The sequence below is a fragment of the Drosophila grimshawi genome, unplaced genomic scaffold (assembly GCF_018153295.1).
Source record: "Drosophila grimshawi isolate 15287-2541.00 unplaced genomic scaffold, ASM1815329v1 contig_1377, whole genome shotgun sequence".
Classification (NCBI taxonomy): Eukaryota; Metazoa; Arthropoda; class Insecta; order Diptera; family Drosophilidae; genus Drosophila; species Drosophila grimshawi.
The window spans coordinates 18,895,797-18,915,448 of NW_025062900.1; the positions used below are offsets into that span (position 1 = coordinate 18,895,797).

At 37.4% G+C, this 19,652-nt stretch overlaps 1 protein-coding gene across 1 annotated transcript; it reads right to left on the minus strand.

Annotated features, from left to right (window-relative positions):
• Positions 1-1,061: 1,061 nt before the first annotated feature.
• Positions 1,062-1,804, minus strand: LOC6566623 (succinate dehydrogenase assembly factor 4, mitochondrial). Its single transcript, XM_001992830.2, has one exon. It carries the CDS (start codon positions 1,745-1,747, stop codon positions 1,388-1,390), a length of 360 nt encoding a protein of 119 aa, XP_001992866.1. The 5' UTR covers positions 1,748-1,804; the 3' UTR covers positions 1,062-1,387.
• Positions 1,805-19,652: the final 17,848 nt, after the last annotated feature.

Sequence of the window (19,652 nt, forward strand, 5' to 3'; positions counted from 1 at the left end):
GGCATCTCTCGGGCATCTCTCGTGCCTCTCTCCGGCTGTATCCACATCGAGTACTCGCATTCGTACCGTTTTACGGGCAATTTCGCGCCTACTTAAGAAATTTCTGTGCTCAACTCTTTACGGTTGTGTTAAGACCGTATTATTGCACTAAATTATATAACACTCTCATTCTTTTTAGCTGGAATTACAAACACGATAAATATTACAGTTTCGTCCAGTCTGATGTTTGTTATGGCATAATATCAATGTCAGTTTAGATTCAATATATATGGAGGACTATCATTTGTATTAAATTTCTTTTAATCATTTTTTTTATATACAGATACAAACACGAACAATTTTGTGGCATTCAATAGTTTTCGCAAGTCTATTAATTTTTTTATAGAATATTATAAATGTATGTTTACAATGAGTATTATTTTTATTATTCAATGTCGACTAACATCAGTCGAATAAATTCAAGTAAAATAAAATAAAATACAAATAAAATGTAGCATATAATTTGTTAATAAAAAAATGAAATTATAAATAAATTATATATTTTCATTTATTTAAAGAACACTGCGATTATTTACAACAATATAACAGAGAAACATCCCAGACTATAATCTTAATGATTGATTACTAGTTTAATGCCAGACCATAATTAATTTATTTATTTGATTGCCGTTCTTCATTAGGAGTTTCTATTTGTATGGCCAACTAATCTGTGCAAAGACCACAAAATGTCAACAAAAGCTGAGTTAACAAAACAGCTGCAAATATCTCATAGACATTTACTTTGGCCACCACAAATTTCTTTAGATTGTCGCCAACAATTTATGGCATTTTAAAACCCCTTTCGAGTTCTGGCAAACTACGCGGCCCGGCTACAAAATTAGAAAACACAAAAACTTTTCAAATAAAAATCACGTAAACTGTCGCCTCGATTTCAAATGAATCGAGCGATGCACACTCGACATATTTGGACTTAGGCACGATTCTCTGCCTCTGCCTCTGAATCTGCCCCTGCCCCTGCCCCCAACCACAAATAATGGGCGCTGCATGAGCCATGCACTCTATTCCGAGAACCCTTTCTCTTGGCGAGAGCAGCCCGTAGAAGAGGCTATCAATTTATATTTTATTATTGCTGGAACATAAATTCTAGAAAACCACACAATTGAAATTTATGTAATGCCTTCGCAGAAGAGCAAATAACAATGATAAAGGTTGAATGATCTCCCTGCTACCGTTCCAAATGATATTTCAGCAGCGGCCGAGTCTAACAAATAGTAAGTGCTTCTGTTCTTAACACGGCCAATAAATCAGTGTTCATGAAGGCTAGCCTTGTCAAATGGAGGTATGAGTGTTGAATGGGTGTTTTATCTTCTTGTTTTGTTTTTTTTTTTTAGAAATCTGTAACACGGCCCTTGGTCTGCCAGTCACCGTAGCGTGTGGGCTCCAGTCCGCGTGGTCCACCAATTTCACCTGTATGTGGATTGGTATTGTTTGGCCAGGGCAACAGAGGCTCCTTCTCGTGAGCCGGATGTATCATGCCTTTGGCCACCTTGATTACTGGTGCATCCGATCGCAGTTTCTCCTTAAATTTTAAATAACGTTCGCTCGGCTTTGATTGTTGCTCTTCCTTGATATCCTTTGTTTGCTCCTTGATGAGCTCCTCCTCTTGGATCTTAGCATCGACACTATCGCCATAAAAGCGGATTGAAGCAATTGAACACCATTTGTGGTTGCCAAGCAAACGAATCATATTTCAGCTTGAGTTAAGTTGACTAAACAGGGAATATTAATTGTTTTGTGGCGATAGTTTTATTTCCGTTGTTTTTACTAGTTAATTTATGATTTTTTTGTTGGTTTTTTATCTACTTTGCAAATGTTTTTAATATCTGTTACAAAATTTCTATATGCCTACTGAAACTCGTAGAAGTTTTAATATTGTTTCTTGAAATAAATAAATAAATTGTATTTTTCAATTCTAAAGTATTTATTTATTTATGTTACTATAGTATATTTTATAGAAATAATATAACAATTAATAATAAAAGAATTCAAAGATGCTAATAACAATAGTGGTTTATATTTGTATTTTTAAAGTGTTCTAGTAAACAAAAGTCTTTAACAAAGTTAAATATTCTGTCGATGTTGTTGGATAAGATGGATGATAGTTAGGATGAGTGGAGTAGGTTGATAAAGTGGGCCTTTCTGGTGCTATTTGATTATTTAATTGCAGAGTAAAAGTAGCCATTTAAAGACATATAATATTTTCACAAGTTTTAGAAAGAGAGCTTCACATAAGAGTTCGTCTTTATATATTTCGGAAATATGCTTCTTAAAATTCTAAATAAATAAAATACACTTAGTATGTTCGAGTATAGAATTAAGTTGAGCAGCCTCAGCAGCTTGACCCACTAGGAAATCAGTGCATGGAATTAAATTTGATACGCGTTGAATATTGCCAACAAATTTGCTTGAACGCCTCAGCTAGTTACAAGTATGTTACGTGTTATGTGTTGCATGTTGCGTGTTGTGTTGTTATTGGATTGCATCTGTTTGACATTATGTACTCGAACAGCTTGTCCAAACAGTTTGACGCGAGTCTAGTTGACAGCTGAGATCAAATGTCTGCGTTTAAAGCCCGACTGCTTACATTTCTACTGCTGGCAGTCAGAGACTTGACTGACAGCGTGACAGAGTCTAATGACTTTGCAGCAGCTGCTATAGTGATAAACTACGGGTTTTCTTTCATTTTCTTTATTTTTTTTTTGTTTTGCTTTTTTTGCAACTTCCGGAAATGAGTAGCTGACTGGCTGGCAGTTAGCTAAATAGCTAGTCGGGCACAGCAGCAAGCAGCAAGCAGCAAGCATCAAGCAGCTAGCTGGCAGCTAGCAGGCAGTCAGCTTGTCAGGCTATAGTAGTCAACTGTCAAGGCGTCAACCGTTAGCTGATTCATTCATTGATGGCAGCAATTAAAACTGGACATGTGTTGCCTTGGGATAGCCAGCCTGCTCTGATCGTGTCAAGCGGACAGCCATGCAACATAAGTCTCTCTCGGAGGCAACGCCTTGCAGCTTAAGTTGAAGTTTAGAGATGGAGTTGTAGTTGCCGTTGTAGTTGTAGTTGTAGTTGTGTGGCTGCAACAGTCGGTGCAACATCAAAGCATTTTAAATATGGCTTGTGTGTGCACATTCCGTGGCGGCTCGGGAAGAGCGCAAGTGTCTGTCACGCTGGCGCAAAATCACAGCGACATTGCAAATTTGTTCTGCCATCAAATAACAACCCACTCGGAATTGGAGGAGACTCTGTCTCTCTGCTTGGCATCTTTTATTATGTGCCTCTGTTATATTTTTTTGTTTTTTGTTTTGCTTTCGCGGGGCAACATTAAAAGTTGCCGGCTGTCAAGATTCGCATGCGTTTGCATCGTTCTCCTTGTCGACTGCAACTTTCTTTCTTTTCAAGCCCCCGCCAATGGTGCTCCACTTGGAGTTGCAACTTGCGATTGAGGTTGTTAATTCGCTCCTGTCTCTCGCAGTGTGTCAGCTGGCACAGCGGGTTGTTGTTGTTGCTGTTGCAGTCTCTTTTTTTTCTGCTGTTTGTTTGCGGCAAAATTGAAATTGTTGCTTTAACGTCGGCATGACAATAATCTCGCAAATCTGTTTAAATTAAGCGAGACAAATGTTTCTTTTTGCTCCATGCACTCCAATCAGACAACCAGACGGGCACAGCTTGCACAGCCTGGCAGTTGTCCTCCACGCTTTAACAACCATGTCCATATGTGTGAGAGTATTTATCTTGAGCATTTGATGCGAGCCGGGCATTTTCAGCGCGCATAATTCGCGAAAGCTTTGTTTTATTGCGCTTCGTGGTTTGGCGATAAACGGGCCGAGTCTGAAGGAAGTTTGGCTCGCCAGGATGTGCGTGCCACTCATATTAAATATTTTTTTTATATTGACATTTTTATTTGCAAAAAACTTGACAAATTGCAATTATTATTAAATGAAATGTCAATAATTTTGCAGCTTATTTAGCCTTGATTATTTCCTTTCCTCCTAATCAAAGAAAACAGGGTTAATTCGGTTATTCGGTTGCCACTGAATAATTGATGTAAACAATTTACGTAAAGAGCAAAAACATTGAAATATTGAAAAGCAGCGAAAATACATATTTTATGAAAATTACAACCTGCTGCTACATTAATTAAATCGTATAAAATACGCCGACTGAAAGTTCCTGTGGCTTTGATCAGCCGTCAAGTGGTTTGATCGATTTCCAACAATAAAAATTCACCGACAACTTGTTCATAATGAAGATCGGTTGATGTTAATGTTGTTGTTGTTGTTGTTGTTGCCAGCATCTTGTTGTTTTGGTGCTCACAGCGCATCAATCACTCCAAAGCCGCATCGAGCTCTCCACGTGTGTGTAGATCTATATACATATATGTACTGGTATTCGGGCTGTATATCGGTATATATTGCCCGATTGCCCACCCATAAACTTGTTTGATCCTTTTCTTTTTTTCTCTCGTTTTTGGTATTTTACGGAAGAATCGAGCATTTTCACACCGCAATAAAAATCTCAAACATGTTTGTAAAGTTGTTAATGCTGCTGTGCTGTGTGTTGGGCTGTGTTGTGTTGTGTTGGGGGCATGTGTAGGTGGCAGCAACGTATAAATTAACATTTTGACTGCCAACTGGCGCGGCAAATGATCAAAGACACTTTGTGCCGTCATCGTTGCGTTGATCATCGTCATCGTCATCAACGGAGTCGGCAGCGTAGTCGGAGGCGGCATCGCGAACATCATTTCACGTTTACGATCCATCAACACGAGCCATCAAATTGTATACAAACAAACGCAACAAAGATCAAAAGCCGTGTACCTACACACACACACACACACACACACACACTGCCACACACTGCCACACACTGCCACACACACACACACACACACACACGATTTACAGCCGGGTATGCTCATTTCGATTTTCAAATTCATTTAAATGAATTCGGGGACCGAACAACAGCCAACTCTGCCGGAGAGTCACTGTAATATGGCAACGGGAGAAGGAGTTCTGGTAGGGAGTGGGAATGGGAATGGGAATGGAAATGGAAATGAGTATGAAAATGCCTCTTCAGCTGCATATTCATTTCAGATTCTCTTTGTCCAACATGCTCAGCTAATTACTTATGTGCCGACGACTTGGGCCAAGTGTAATGCATTTTTCGTGTGTGCATCTGTGAGAATTATTTTTTTAATCCCACACGGAGTGAGTGTTGTGTTTTATGTGTGGGATACACAATTCCTTGTTTTTTATATTATTTCAAACAACGCCCAAACATTTACGATTTTTAAAAGTAACTTTTGTCTGTATGTATTTATATGCTAGTCACAGATTTATGGGCGAATTAACTTGCTTTCTCTTTGAATAATCTCTCATTAAATAATTTAACTGTGGTAAACTTCTCTTACTATATAGACTCTGAGATTTTCCTATGTTTTCTGCAATTTCTCACTCAATCGATATAGCTCTCTTTCACTCTTAATAACGCTTCATAATTTTGCGATAAATGCTGGACTATTTTACATTTTAATATGTCCAAATTAATTTTCTTTATTATTTATTTATTTCGGGTTTTTCATTTTAAATGTTACCCATTTAGTTTGTGTAAATTTAATTAAAAATATAAATTTAAGATTTTTCTTTCATATTTGTGGACTTTTTTTAATCCATATTAAATAAGTAAATAATAAATAAATTATATGTAATTTATAAATGCTAAATAAAAATAAATATTACCTGATTTTAAATTTGTAAAACATTCAAATTCGTGCATTTTATAATAATAATTGCATTAATTAAATAGAAGCGAATAATAAATAGCAATACCTACTCGAGGAAAGCTGCATTTATCTCTTCTGCCAAGCAAAAATCAAAAAGATGAGGGAAGTAAGGGAACCAGTGGCAAAAGACCATTAGCCTTATCAAATGACAGCATCGTCAAAAAGCTGAAAATTTATATGTTGCCCGTTTGTCAGACTATAAAAATGTACAGATTTAATGCCTATGAGCGGCATGTCAAATTCAATTTTACCCCTAAGATTGATACAGAGAACGAGGACGTATGCGAGAGACCCCAATAAAGTGCAATTAGCCAGATTTATGATTATCCCTGTTATGCACAAATAATTTTTAGGCAATTCTAGATGGGTCTACGACGGGCGCCGTACGTTTTGGGCGAAAAGCCGACGCAAAATTTATAACACCAAACGTAAACAACAAAGAAGACAAATCGCTTTATTCACGGCATTCATTCGGCAGCCGCCACAAGAACACCCCCCGGGCAGGGGTGGGCTGGTCTGGGCTGGGCTCGGCTCGGCTCGGCTCGAGCAGAACAAGACCAAGGCAAACACCCCTTTTGTTTGTGATCTTCTGGTTGAGAAATATGGGCTGACAGCATTATGCCCATAACATGGCATGCTGGGCTAAAGGGTCCATGGTCCTTGTCGTCACCGGAGGCACATAAAATCAAATTGAAATCTGCTCGAAATTTGATATGCTTCTGCCCTGCCTTATGAAGTATGATGTGTGCGTATGTGTGTGTGTGTGTGTGTTTGTGTATGTGTGAGTGTGTGCATGTCGGAGTTACCCAAATAATAGGTTTGGTAGCACTTGCCCAACACCAACTCCTCGGGGCTCGCGGTTGAAAGGTGTTGATAGTTGTTATGTTTCTGAATTTTTCGAAAACCTCAAAGGTTTTTTTTTAATATGAAATGATGAAATGTGATTAGATTCAAGGAAGATATAACTCTCTATATATAATAATTAAATGTAAAATTTTCCAATAGATTAAATATTTTCTTGTTTATTATTTACTACTTATTTGTTGTTAATATTAAGATGGTTATTTACTGTGCTTTAGAAATTTATTTCTTTATAATAAAACTTATTTGTAAATATCAGATATTATTTGTATTATTCTCTGCTGTTATTTAAGAGTTTGGCTGTTTTTTGTTTCATAAATAAACAGACTTATTTTTTCAATAAAAGAAAAATCCTGGTTTTTAAAAGATTACAATCATTAATTAATAATATTGAGTACGAATATTAAAATGCAGAATATCTAATTTTGTACTAGGATATTAATTTTATTAAACGTGTTTTCTTAGATTGATTTTTTTAATAAATTAAATGTTTTATGTGGTAATATACTTAAAAGTTAAAGGCCACAAAGGCCTACGACAATTATTATTCTTAATTTTAAATTAACCAAAAAGTTCTCGTCGTATTCCAGCATAAATGTTTCATTTTTGGCCTGCGACTTGTCTCGAGTGTGGCATGCAATCGAAAAACTTTTTGCTTGCCACGTCATAGAGAAACCACACACCATATGTGAACATTGCTCATGCCCCAGGATATGTGTGAGGTCCTTGCAGAACGCCTTCGTATGCAACCCCAAAAGATGGTCTATGCTCGGTCTATGCTCGGTTTGCCCTTTCGCGAGGATAAGTTCTTTGGCTCAGTTGTTGTTTGTACATGTTATTAATTTCGCGTAAAGGCGACGTTTTCGCCAGTGAAAGGGGCGAGTGCCGTCAATGCCAACGGGGTGGATGAAAGGATGGTTAAATGGATGGATGGATGGATGGATGGAGTGAAAATATTGCCAAAGGCAACGCCAGCGGGCGTGTGCTGTCAAATGTTGACAAATGTTGCCTCGAAAATAATATTTGTTTGAGCAGTCGCAGAAGCAATTCCATAGAGCTGAGAAATAAATATTATTTGCGTTCATTAGTGCGAGTAACCTGAGGCGCCTCCAAATGACAACAGTTTCACTTGTGGATTATGCTTGCCTCAATGCATTCACCCATACATCAATCCATCAATCTATTCATCCATCCATCCATCCATCTATCCATCCATCCGTCCATCCATCCATCCATCGATCCATCGTATGGGATCCATCATATCGTGTCGAACCGCGCTCTACCGCGTTGTCCTGTCAAATCAATCATTGTCTCTGGTTTGGCTGGCTTTCGGTTTGTTTTTTCTTTTCGTTGGCCTGCCTTTTGTTATTGACATAAAGCCGGCCCATAATTTTTCATTGCATTGCACACGCATGACATTAATTTTGCTGACAGTTTTCTTTTATTTTTGCGTGTTATTCTTCTCTTTTTTTTTTTTGTATTTTGCCTCTTTTGTACTTATTTCCCCTAGTGCTGTCAGCACGCATTTACATGTGTCACAAACTTGTAGACCCGGCTCCGGTTCCGGGGGGCCTTCAGGGGTTACGTGAGTGCGGATTTTGTGGTTGGCACATTTTGCACTCTTTGCAATTGTGAACATGTCCACTTGTATAAATATCTTGTACGCTTTTCGCAACTCGCATTTCATTTATTTTTTCAGCAATAATTCAAGTTGGCATTGGTATTTGCGAGAGTCACTTTTTGGATTGATTGAATTTTTTATGAATTAAACAAGCTACATTTCACAGCATATATACCAAGAATAATAATTATCATTTAAATCTCTCAGGATATTTCAGATGCAATCACAATATCATATATACATCATAACATCAGCTGACACAGGAATAGTCAGCTTAAGCAGAGTATTTCAGGTTCGTTGCGCTTAAGTTGCTCAGCTTTTCTTTTACATTTTCCTCTTTTTGCTGCTGCAAAGAAATTCGTTTCTCTTACGGTTCTTTGCATATGAACAATTACGAATTTGACAGTTATGTCATTTTGGGCCATTCGTTTTATTTATTCTTGACAAGGGTCGCCATATACCAGATGTACAAACTGCGGGCTTAACAATATAGATGAAGCTAGCAAACGATGTGTCGTCGTTAACGACTAGTACAACTTATGTTGGAATTAACAAAATCAGGCTACTTTCTAAGCAGAATACCAGAGAGTATTAATCTAAACTAATCAAATTTGACTAAGCAAGTTTCGCATTCTTAAACCAAGTATGGAAAATAACTTACATGATTGGTTGATTTTTAACTAGTTACAAAGAACACTGCTCAATCAGTGACTACTCATGGGTTATTTATTATTCAAATTCTGTTTTTTCGAAATTGTCAAAACAAAAGCAACGCACATCAAAAAAGTCAGTAAATGCACATAAGTATTGGAAGGCATCTGTTTATCCGCCAGTTTATCCATATATCCTTTCTTCATTCTATCCATTGTCAGATATATGGAAGATTTGATAGATCAATAAGATATCGTATAAGGGTTCTCCACCTTTCTTTTCCACTTTCCAAACTGAAGTCAATAAAAATCTTTGAAAATACAATAAAATCAAAGTCTTTTGTAAGTTTCTTTTTTATTTTATCGATTCAACACTTGTTATATTGAGGTTGGGCAAACAAAATGCTTATGCGCCCAGCTTTGATACCGAAGCCTACTTGAAACAGGTTCGTAAAACGCCTACTTGAAACTGATGGTGCTACCAAAAAAATGGACTCAAATTGTGCTCGGGGGAATAGCAAAATAACTACATGACATCCGACATGCATAATTTACAAGATTAACGATATGAAAATTGATTTCGATGCCACTAAAAATGTCGAAAATGAAACTCAACAAAAACAGAACAACTTTTTTGTTTTGTTATTTATGATCAGGGTGTGTGTGTGTTGGAAATGGAACACCATTTAAGTCATTTAAATTTAATAGACGAATAATTTTTATGGGATTTGGAAATCAGGTATTTATAGGATTAAGTGGTTGAACTTAGGGCGCAGTATTACTAAAACCTGCAAACAACTCCATAATGACTCATTAGCTGCCACGACTATGAAGTTATATGCCCCAAGTCCCCCACTCAGCACAACGTGTCCAACTACATACTTTGCTTTTGGTTTTTACGACTCTCCTTTGTGTCAACTGTCCCCAGTAATTGTCACATTTTGTCAGCTTCCCATATTTGATTTGGGTTGCTGCCTCCGCACCAGAGACACAGAGACTGAGACACAGAATGACAGCCGCCACAGTCTCCCCGGCAGTCTCTCTCTCTCTCTCTCTCTCTCTCTCTCGCTCTCTCGGCAGTCTCTCTCTCTCTCTCTCTCTCTCTCTCTCGCTCTCTCTCGCTCTCTCTCGTTCAGCTCTTTTATGACAATTTTAATGCAATTTTCTAAAATAAAATGTATTTTTTATGGCTCTGTTCAAGAGTGTGCACCCTCGGGAGATAGACAGGGACAAAGAGGGAGATGTAAAGAGCTGGAAACCTGAACACTGTTTCGACCTGACAGCCTTTACGATTGGCTTTCATTTGTGTTGTCTATTATGGCTGTGTTTGCTTTTATCTCTCCACTTTGATTTTATATCTGCTCTGTGTGTGCGTGTGTGTGTGTGTGCGTGTGTGTCAAAGTTTATATTTTTATTTGTTTCGACAGTAAAGTTGATGTGTTTATGACACGTCTTGACACTAAGTAGCCGCCGCAGACTACTGGCTACTGTCCGTGTGCGTGTTGACCTTTTTTTTATACTGTTCATCGTGTCTCACATGGTAAAGCGTCCACTTACCAGCTGATGGGAGAAACCATAACCAAACCTTGATTGAATAACTGAGTGCTGCTTTTATTAATAATTCAATAAAACTCAAATGCTTGACCGGTTAAGGGAAATGTAAAATACGATAAAAATGCAATTTATAGAAATAGTTTCAAGCTGAGCTAATATTTCGAAGGGGTTCATTGTTACTGTCAAACCGATTGGGAACTTAATGTGAATACGGCTTATAATTTAGAGCTTTAGGGGAGACTGTGTCGAGGTCTTGGCCAACATTTGAAGGATCCTTTGCACCAACGCCTTGTGGTGATTATTTCTGTATATCAAATTAAAAGTTATTAAAAGTTATTATAAACTTAAGGAAAAGGATATTCTAAAAAAAAAGATTTTTATGTATTAAATATTTTCATATATTTACAATTCATATCTAGTTTTTAGAAAATTAAGAAAGGCTTCAGTACTATCCACAAATATAGACTGCCTTTGAAATATTTAAAATCTTAATTTTTTTTGGTAATCATTTTATAGCTTTAAGTTTTTACGTATCTTTAGTATTGATTAATTATTATTTTTTTATTATCTTACTACTAATATTTTGACCGTGGCTGTATGTACTTAAATAATTTATGCTATTTAACGAAACGAGTTCGTTTCCGGCAAGCCAAATCAATATAAATGTGATGGGCATGTCAAAGCCGTCAGGCAGTAAAAAATCATGCTCAAAACCTTAACAGGCAGACAAAGACTGGCTGTTGTTGTTGATTTTGTTGTTGATGTTGTTGTTGTTGTTGCTGTTGTAGTTGTAGGTGAGTTTGCTGGCTTCTGCACAAAAGTTGCAGAAAGAAGACCAAAAGGAAAAACCGCAAAATTGAAAATACATCAAAGTTGTCTGCGGCAGCAAAAGCAGAACAGCCAGAACAACAACTGAGAAATCATAAAAGAAATATGCTATGAGAGCCGAGGACGAACAACAACAACAACAAGAAGAAGAAGGTAAACAACAACAATAGCAACAACAACAAGAGGCAAACACATTCAATAACGAGAGATGTCAAAAAGCCATCATAAACAGATGACATTTCCCATATTGAGTGGCGAAAGTAAAATTTAATAATAATACGAAATACGGCGACAACGGCAACGTCGACGACGACGACGACTACGAGTCAAACTTGGTGGCACGTTATACGAGACGGATGGAACGAACAGAATAAAAGAACTGGAAGGGCACACAGACGAGTGGGCGGACAGACAGACGGGCGGTTAGTCGAAATAGGCGGGGCTGGCAACACGTCAACAACGAAAATTGACACGCCGACATAAACACTCACACATGTTTCGTTGCTGTTGTTGTTGCTGTTGTTGTTGGTCTCCAACGCTGTCTTTGGAGAATGGTTGGGGGGAAGGGGCGTGCTGACTGCCTGCTGTGCGGAATGTATAGCAAAAATGTCAATATGTTGTTGGGGTTGTCAGGCCTGTCATGTCACACTGGCGCTTGGCAGTTCCCCTGCCCCCAAACTGGGCCCCGCCGAGTGCCCATGCTAAACGTGTCTTAGTTTCATGCATGAATGTTTGTGGCACATAATTGAAAGCTAGCTAAATTAATTTCAATGTGAGACGCCAACAGCAACAGCAACAACAACAACAACCACAACTTATACTAGCCGGTTAGTTTCCCCTATGCGGCCCAGCTATCTCCCCTCCCCACCCCACCGCTCCTCATTTCGGTCAGAACTAACTGTTCACACATGACTGGCTCGTGGCGTGGAGAGGTGAGTTCATCGTGTGGGGCACAGCTCGTTAACAGGAGCTTCACAGCTAGTTAGAAGTCACCTCATCATCGTCATAGTCATCGTCATCGTCAGCGTTAGCGTTTGAACATTTTCCATGACATTTTTGACAGCTTTCGTCGAACACGCAACAGAACCCACAACACACAACACACACAACACACACACACACACAGCCATCTGTGAATGGGCACCGCCCTTCAGACACCTCACGCCCCATTTGACATACGACGTTTATCAATGACATTTTTTGGTCAGCTGGCGTAATGGCAAATGGCATTGATTTAAATGAGTTTTGAGTTTTGGCCTTGTGGTTTCCAGCTAAACACTAAAACGTGTACATGACTATGTTATTACTTGTCTAGTGGTTAAGTTTGCATTTGACTTACAATTATTTCTGATTTTACACGACTTTTAAATACCACAAGCACACAAAATGTGTCATATTCAGGTGAAGACTTCATTTACAGCTGTGTTTCTCTACATTTTTACAAAAATATTCATTTAAATAGATACAAAAACTATTCAGATTTAGTTCACTGGGATTACAAATTTTTGTGTACAACACAAATATATTTTTATTTTAATTGTATTTAAACTTTGCTGGTTGAACTGCTGTGTATTTTTATCAATTTCCAAAAATAAAACATCAGTTTTAAATATTTATTTTAAACAAATAAATAAGCAAACTAAACAGATTTAATTCAATCTGACAGGAAATTCATATGTTTAAATAATTCATTTTTAATTGTTAACTTGAACAAAAAAAAAACTGTCTGTTTTGATTTTATTTCATTTTTTAATCTTACTGACATCTTACTTTTCCAAAACATCACATATATCTTTATCTAAGTGCTGAATTAAATTAAATTTCACATTTCGATTTAATATATTTAATAAATTTCAAAGACTGACTTAGGGTCTCTCATATTTAATTAGGAAATAAAGTAAGCACAATAAAATTAAAAATGTAACTATAATAATAATTTTAAATTTCATTTTAAACTTTTGTTTTCTCAAAACGTTTTTGTTTTAAATAGTGAACTGCTTTTAGTCCACATTAAATAAATAATTAAGTAAGTATATCAAAAAACTAGACACCTAACATATCAGCATTTTATAGATATGTTGCGAATATCTGGGACACTTAAAAAAACCTGGCACCAAATTTAATATTATACATATCTCGTCTCTGGCTGAACTATTTCTTTTTTTTTTTTATGATGCAACTCCAACTGAGCCCTAAACGAGGAAAAAGCAGAATGCTCGGAATGGACACACAGAGATAAGTACAAAACGTTGCCAAGTATTTTATATTACATTTATGCTCCTGCGTGCTGTGAGTGCCAAGTGTAATAGAAATAGTTATTAAAAGCCTTCAAGACGACATCGTCGACGACAGCTGGCGACTATCGCAGTCGGAGTTTTATGTTGGGCAGATAACTAACAATGCGGAGTGGAGCTTGTTACAATTTATGTGCTTGCCACACATAGTACACACACACACACACACACACACACACACACACACACACACACACACACACACACACATACGCAAACATATATGATCCATGAAATGTCATAAAAGTGCAATTGCGGCCAAAATTATCGAACATTTAGCAAAAGCGTTGGGGCTCAGCCATGGGTGGTTACTGTTTTTATATCCCACAAATCCCTCTATCTCTCATCCCCCCTACCCGCTCAATACCGCAGCAGGACCTTTTGTTTTTTACGACCATCAGCAGGAGTCAGCCCACATTGACAACGACGTCAACTTCAACATCAGCATCCAGAATCCAGCATCGCCACGTCGAGCAATTCACACGTACGACATTAGGGGCACTGATATACATACTTTTAATAGAGCGTAGCCAAGAGTCACTGAATAAGGAAAAGTAGGAGCAGGGGAGATGAAAGCCAGAACAACCCCTCAAGAGACATGGCACGTTCAATGCATGCTCGTAAATTTGGTCGTTTCATTTGGGCACTTGGTTTATTAGTGTCAAAAAGTGGCTACATGAGATGCTGCTCAAACAGGAAGCAGCATATGGCAGATCCTTAAATGACCGCACGGCAGGGTTGGCAGGATGTGCACACTTTAGGATACGATAAGTGAACAGACACACTTGGCAACCGAAACAATGACACAAATAAAAGATACACTTCACATCTCTCAGTTGGCTAGAAACTAAACAAACGATTTCTTCCAAATATCGATAAGAAATACTATCATTAAAAGCGACAAGCGACATTTGAGATAGGCAGGAGGCGAAACTTGCTGAGAGCTTTAAATAATGCCAAAACCTTATAGTTGTCAAATAAAAACAATATAGAAAACTTTATTAAAGCCAAAGGCATTTAGTTCTCGAATATGTACAAAATTCATAAATATAGACAAAGATTGCAGCATTTCTAACTGATTCAGTTATGAATAAGTACTTGAATATTGTATTATCATTCTCTGCTTCAATAATAACTTAAACCAACTGTGAAGACTTTAAAAACAACCGTATTGGTTTAATTGGTCGATGATACAATTGTTGATTGTTTCATAATAAATATATAGGACAAATTAAACCCTATACTTCATGTTTATAGTTTACATGCATTCTTATTTATTTGTTTATCCTGACATTCATACTGTGCTCCTTAGTATTATTTACTTAGTTTCTGTTCAAGATCAAGTTCATTTTTACAATGTTGAAGTACAATGAAATATTATTGATGTTCCCGGTTGAGTAGTGGAACTTTGTATATAACAATCTGTATAAGAATCTGGATAAATAAATTTGATTTATTTTAATTCTTATTAGGAATTGAATAAATTTAGAATCAGTAAAGCAAGAAAGCTTGCAAGATTGTAGAGCCAAATATTTAAAATTAAAACTATTTCAATATCAATAATAAGCTTTTGATTTTTACATTAATTATATATTAATATACGCATTGAATAAATACTAAATAAAATATATAAAAATAAGATATTCTCTTTCGTATATGATTGATTTACATAAATTTGCATTGTTTATTCTATAAGTTTATGAACAACATAAAGATTGAGCAAACTTAAAGTTCTAGTCGAATTGTGTGCATAATAAATAAGCACAACAATAATATTTGTATCTGGGGCTGGCGCTCTCTCAAATTTGGTGCACTAATTGAAAATAATTTATAACGGTTTTATCAAATAAATCAATCGAGGCATAATCCATGACTTACTGCTGCGACGACGGCTGGCCCAATCTCCTAAGACTTGCCTCTGCAGGCACACAAAGAGCTTGACTCATGTCACTTGAGGATTTATTTCTTCCTTTCATTTGGATCTCGAGCGCGTAACTTGGTAGAACGAGGGCCACGTCCACGACGGCCTTTTGTTGACTCTCTCTCTCTATCTCTCTCTCTCTCTCTGTCTGTCTATCTCTGCCTATCCCCCTCTCCATCTCCCCTTCTCGCTCTGTGTGTGCGCATGTGCGGCCCTCTTTGATGTGCAAACATTATTAAAAAGCCAATAAAACATTTAAAAACAGCTTGAAATTTTTCATTGTTGGCGTTGTGTTTTTTTGTTTTTTTTCTTTTTTTTTTTTGGCAACGCACCGCAACGAAAGATCCAACGAGTCGGCTTATTAATGCGACAACGAACAACGCCAGACAATTTAATATCTTCAATATGTCCCTTTGACTACCGAACCGAAACCACTGCACCACTGGAACACTGAACCACTGCCAAGGTGAACTGCCGATGCGAACGGTAGCACAAAATGTCAACAATCAACGAACAATCACATTTTGTTTGCTGTCAATGTGACAGCCACCAATATTTATTTTAAATCACCGACAACGCTGCGTGTTTTATAAGAAGTGCCATCCCAAAAAAAAAAGAAGAAGAAGCAGAAAACCACTTGGGTACCCTTACCCCTCTGCTCTGCTCTGCTCAGCTCTCCTTGCAGCCTCCCTCAATCGACGTCTATTGCCTGGTTGATTGGTCTCCGTTTATTTAGGCAGCTAGGCAGCTACTGTGTTTGTTTTTGGCTTCCAATTCGTTTGAATCGGCTCAGCGACTCAGCGACAGTCAGTCAGCCGCATGCCATCATCAAAATGAAATACAAATATCTTTGACAGCTACCACTGGAGTGAGCACAAGAGTGCCAGACAGAGACGGAGATACAGTGAGCGAGAGAGAGAGAGAGAGAGAGAGAGATGGAGTTGAAGAGACGGGCCGACTTTGAAGTCCACGGTGACATGGACGACGACAACGTGCCCATCATTCGTTCGTCTTCTTCGCTTTTGTCATGTCAACGCAGAAGCAGAAGCGGCAGCAGCAGCGGCTTCTTCTTTTTTTGGTAGCCAAGTTAAATCTCAGCCAGTTCAGTCCGTCTTTTAGCCAGTCAGCCTTTTAGGCAGTCAGCCAGTCGGCCAATCTCCCAGTCAGTTGCAGTCAGCAGTTTAGGCTGGCAGTCATTTCCTTTTACGCTTTATTTTTTTATCCATTCAATTTGGTTGTGCGTGTGCATGCATGACAGCATGTGTGCGAATGTGTGTGTGTGTGTGTGTGTGTGTGTGTGACACACATTCCATTTTTGAGCCAGGACCCACAGCGGAACGGCGTTACTTCAAAGGACATGTTTGCAATCGACTTGCGGTTTTCTTTTTTGGCAGTCAAAACGCCCAAATGGCCACAAAAATAAAAAAGAAAAGAAAGAAAAAATTTAAATTGATTGTTTGCTCATATTGTTTCAATCCCAAGACAATAGACAAAAGCCAAACACTGTCAACTGACCTTGTGGCACTTCTGGGTATCTAAGAAACTCATGTAGCATTTCAATGCTGGCCACAACTGATGCTAATGTATTCAATAACAATTGATTCGATTTTTGATTCACAAATCAAATTCAAAATATTTTCCGTGTGTGATATATTCGGGTTTTATGTATTCCCCAAAACGACAGGAAATAGTTTATAACAAAAAGAAAAACGCTTTAAAATCGTTTTACTCTCAAAAACAGAATTGCAAACGAGGCAAGCTAAACAACAACAACAAAACTATAAATAATAAATAAATTATTTAACAGCTCATTAATGAATGTCCGAAAAACATTAAAAAGTTCTAAACACACCCACACCAATCCAATCAGACACACACAAACCCACACACTCACCTCAGTTTGGGCACACCCAAGAGGTAATCAAATATCACTCATACGCCACATGAATTATGCATAAATTTGAAAAGGGGCTCGGGTACGAAATGCAAATGCCCATAAAATTATACAATTACCAAATATTAAAACAAAATTATGGTTAATCATTTTCAACGCGTATGCAGCAAAGAGCCAGCCAGCCAGCCAGCCAGCCAGCCAGCCAACCAGCCAGCCAACCAGCCAGCCAGCCAGCCAACCAGACAGCCAACAAGCCAGCCCCAAAGCCATATTATTATTTATACTTATTTACATTGATATGCAAAATATAAACAGACATTTCAACGAACCGAAACGACGCCCAATCAAAGTTAACAGCCCAAAAAAATAAAAAAAAACCAAAGCCAAAAACCAAAACCAAAACGAAAGTCGAAAAGGAAAGCAAAAATGTGCCGACAAAGTGGTCGGTCCGTCGCTCAAAAGTGTCTGTCTGCCTCTGATAATTTTCATATATCAAAGGGGCATATAAAAAAAGGGGCACGTTTCCCCCAAAATGAAATTCATTCATTTCTATGCATAGAGCGGATCGGCCCATAAAGACGGGCAACAATTTCATAGTTCGACGCTCATTCGATGGCATTGTTTATGATTATTGCAGCGAATCTACAATAAGCGACCTGCCAGCGATTACTGGCATACCCTTTGAACTTACGCCGCGCCAAACTGTTATGCATTTTTAATTAGCGTTGCGGGCTAACGTGTTGATAATCATTGAATTTATCACCTGTGAATGCAATGATACCAATTTAAAAACCCATTTCTTCCTCCGCCCTCCCTACTGTTTGACTCAACCAATTAGAGTAGCATCTAACTAACAGTCAAACTATCTGCTGACGAACAAATCTAACAACAACAAAAGCACAGCTCCCTGTCAAATTGAAAATGTATCTTGAATCTGGAAGGAGAACCCGTGCAACCTGTCTAGGCACGCCGCTTCTTATAAGTATCGCTACACAAACGAATAAATAATGCGATTTTGGTTTGAGTTTCAGTAGTTGAGTACTTGTATTTTTTTGTGACATTCATTAGACGGTCGCATCATCAACACATCTATTGTTGCTTGCACAAAGTCGTTGTCAAACTGTCTGTCTATCTGTCTGACTGTCTGCCTGTCATAGAAACTTGTGTCTGTCAGCCTGTCATTTAATGTCGCGTCAATCACAACAGTTTCACGTCACAAGTTTTCCATATACCAACATCATTTGGTAGTTGTTAGTTTTGCCTCAAAATGGTTGTGGTCGGGGTTAATTTACACACAACGGCACACAGCGAGCAATTGTAAGTAAGAGGTTATCTTCGAAAACCTCTTTTAACTCATCGTTTAGGCCAAGTTTGTACAAATACGATAGCGAATAATGAGACGCTTGCACAGTTTTTATCGTAATTGAGATGGATGTATATTGACAGAATACAGACAATTTTCTATATTTAATATATTTATTTTTAAATTCAATATTTCAAAAGTATAATTTACGAAAAGGCACTAATTTTAATGTATTTCTAATTTATTTATAGTCTAAAAGTATTTTTAACTGAAAATAAAGAATAAATCACCAGAGTTTTCGGAGTATAAAAAACCAACGGAGGCAGAGCAATTTTAAACGACAGTATTTGGAATACGTTACTTATTTTCAAAATAATTTATATTTAATTAATATATTTATAATTTATTGTTTACTAAAGTGTAAATGTGTAGCTCTGACAGAAGAAATCGGTAAATCATAATTTATCAGAGAAAAGGGATAGTGGAAAATGGATTTCCTAGGCAAATTAAAAGGGAATCAAGCAAATTAAAATGACCCCTAAAATGGAATATAATCAACTTTGATACGACAATCTTCCGTAGTTGTTTAATTTTCATACATAAATCTGGATGTTTTTTTAGCTTCACTAACCTTGATCCGACCACCAATTACCAATCCGTCAATAATACAGTCAGCTAGGTAGAAACTGGTGTATTTATACAGATTAATGGGGACTATCTACTCCTACTATTACTATGTGAAATGTGCAGATATTCAAGGCTAAATTTATTGCAAATTCCACATGACAAATGACAGTTCTTTTGTTCTTTAATGCATATGTACATACATGGATTTGTATACAATTGGGATTTCATTTAATTTGAAGAAAGGAAATGCAAACTGTTTACAT

Bases quoted from the DNA above. Each gene is read 5' to 3' on its own strand.
- LOC6566623 (XM_001992830.2), bottom strand. From the start codon at position 1,747: ATGATTCGTTTGCTTGGCAACCACAAATGGTGTTCAATTGCTTCAATC.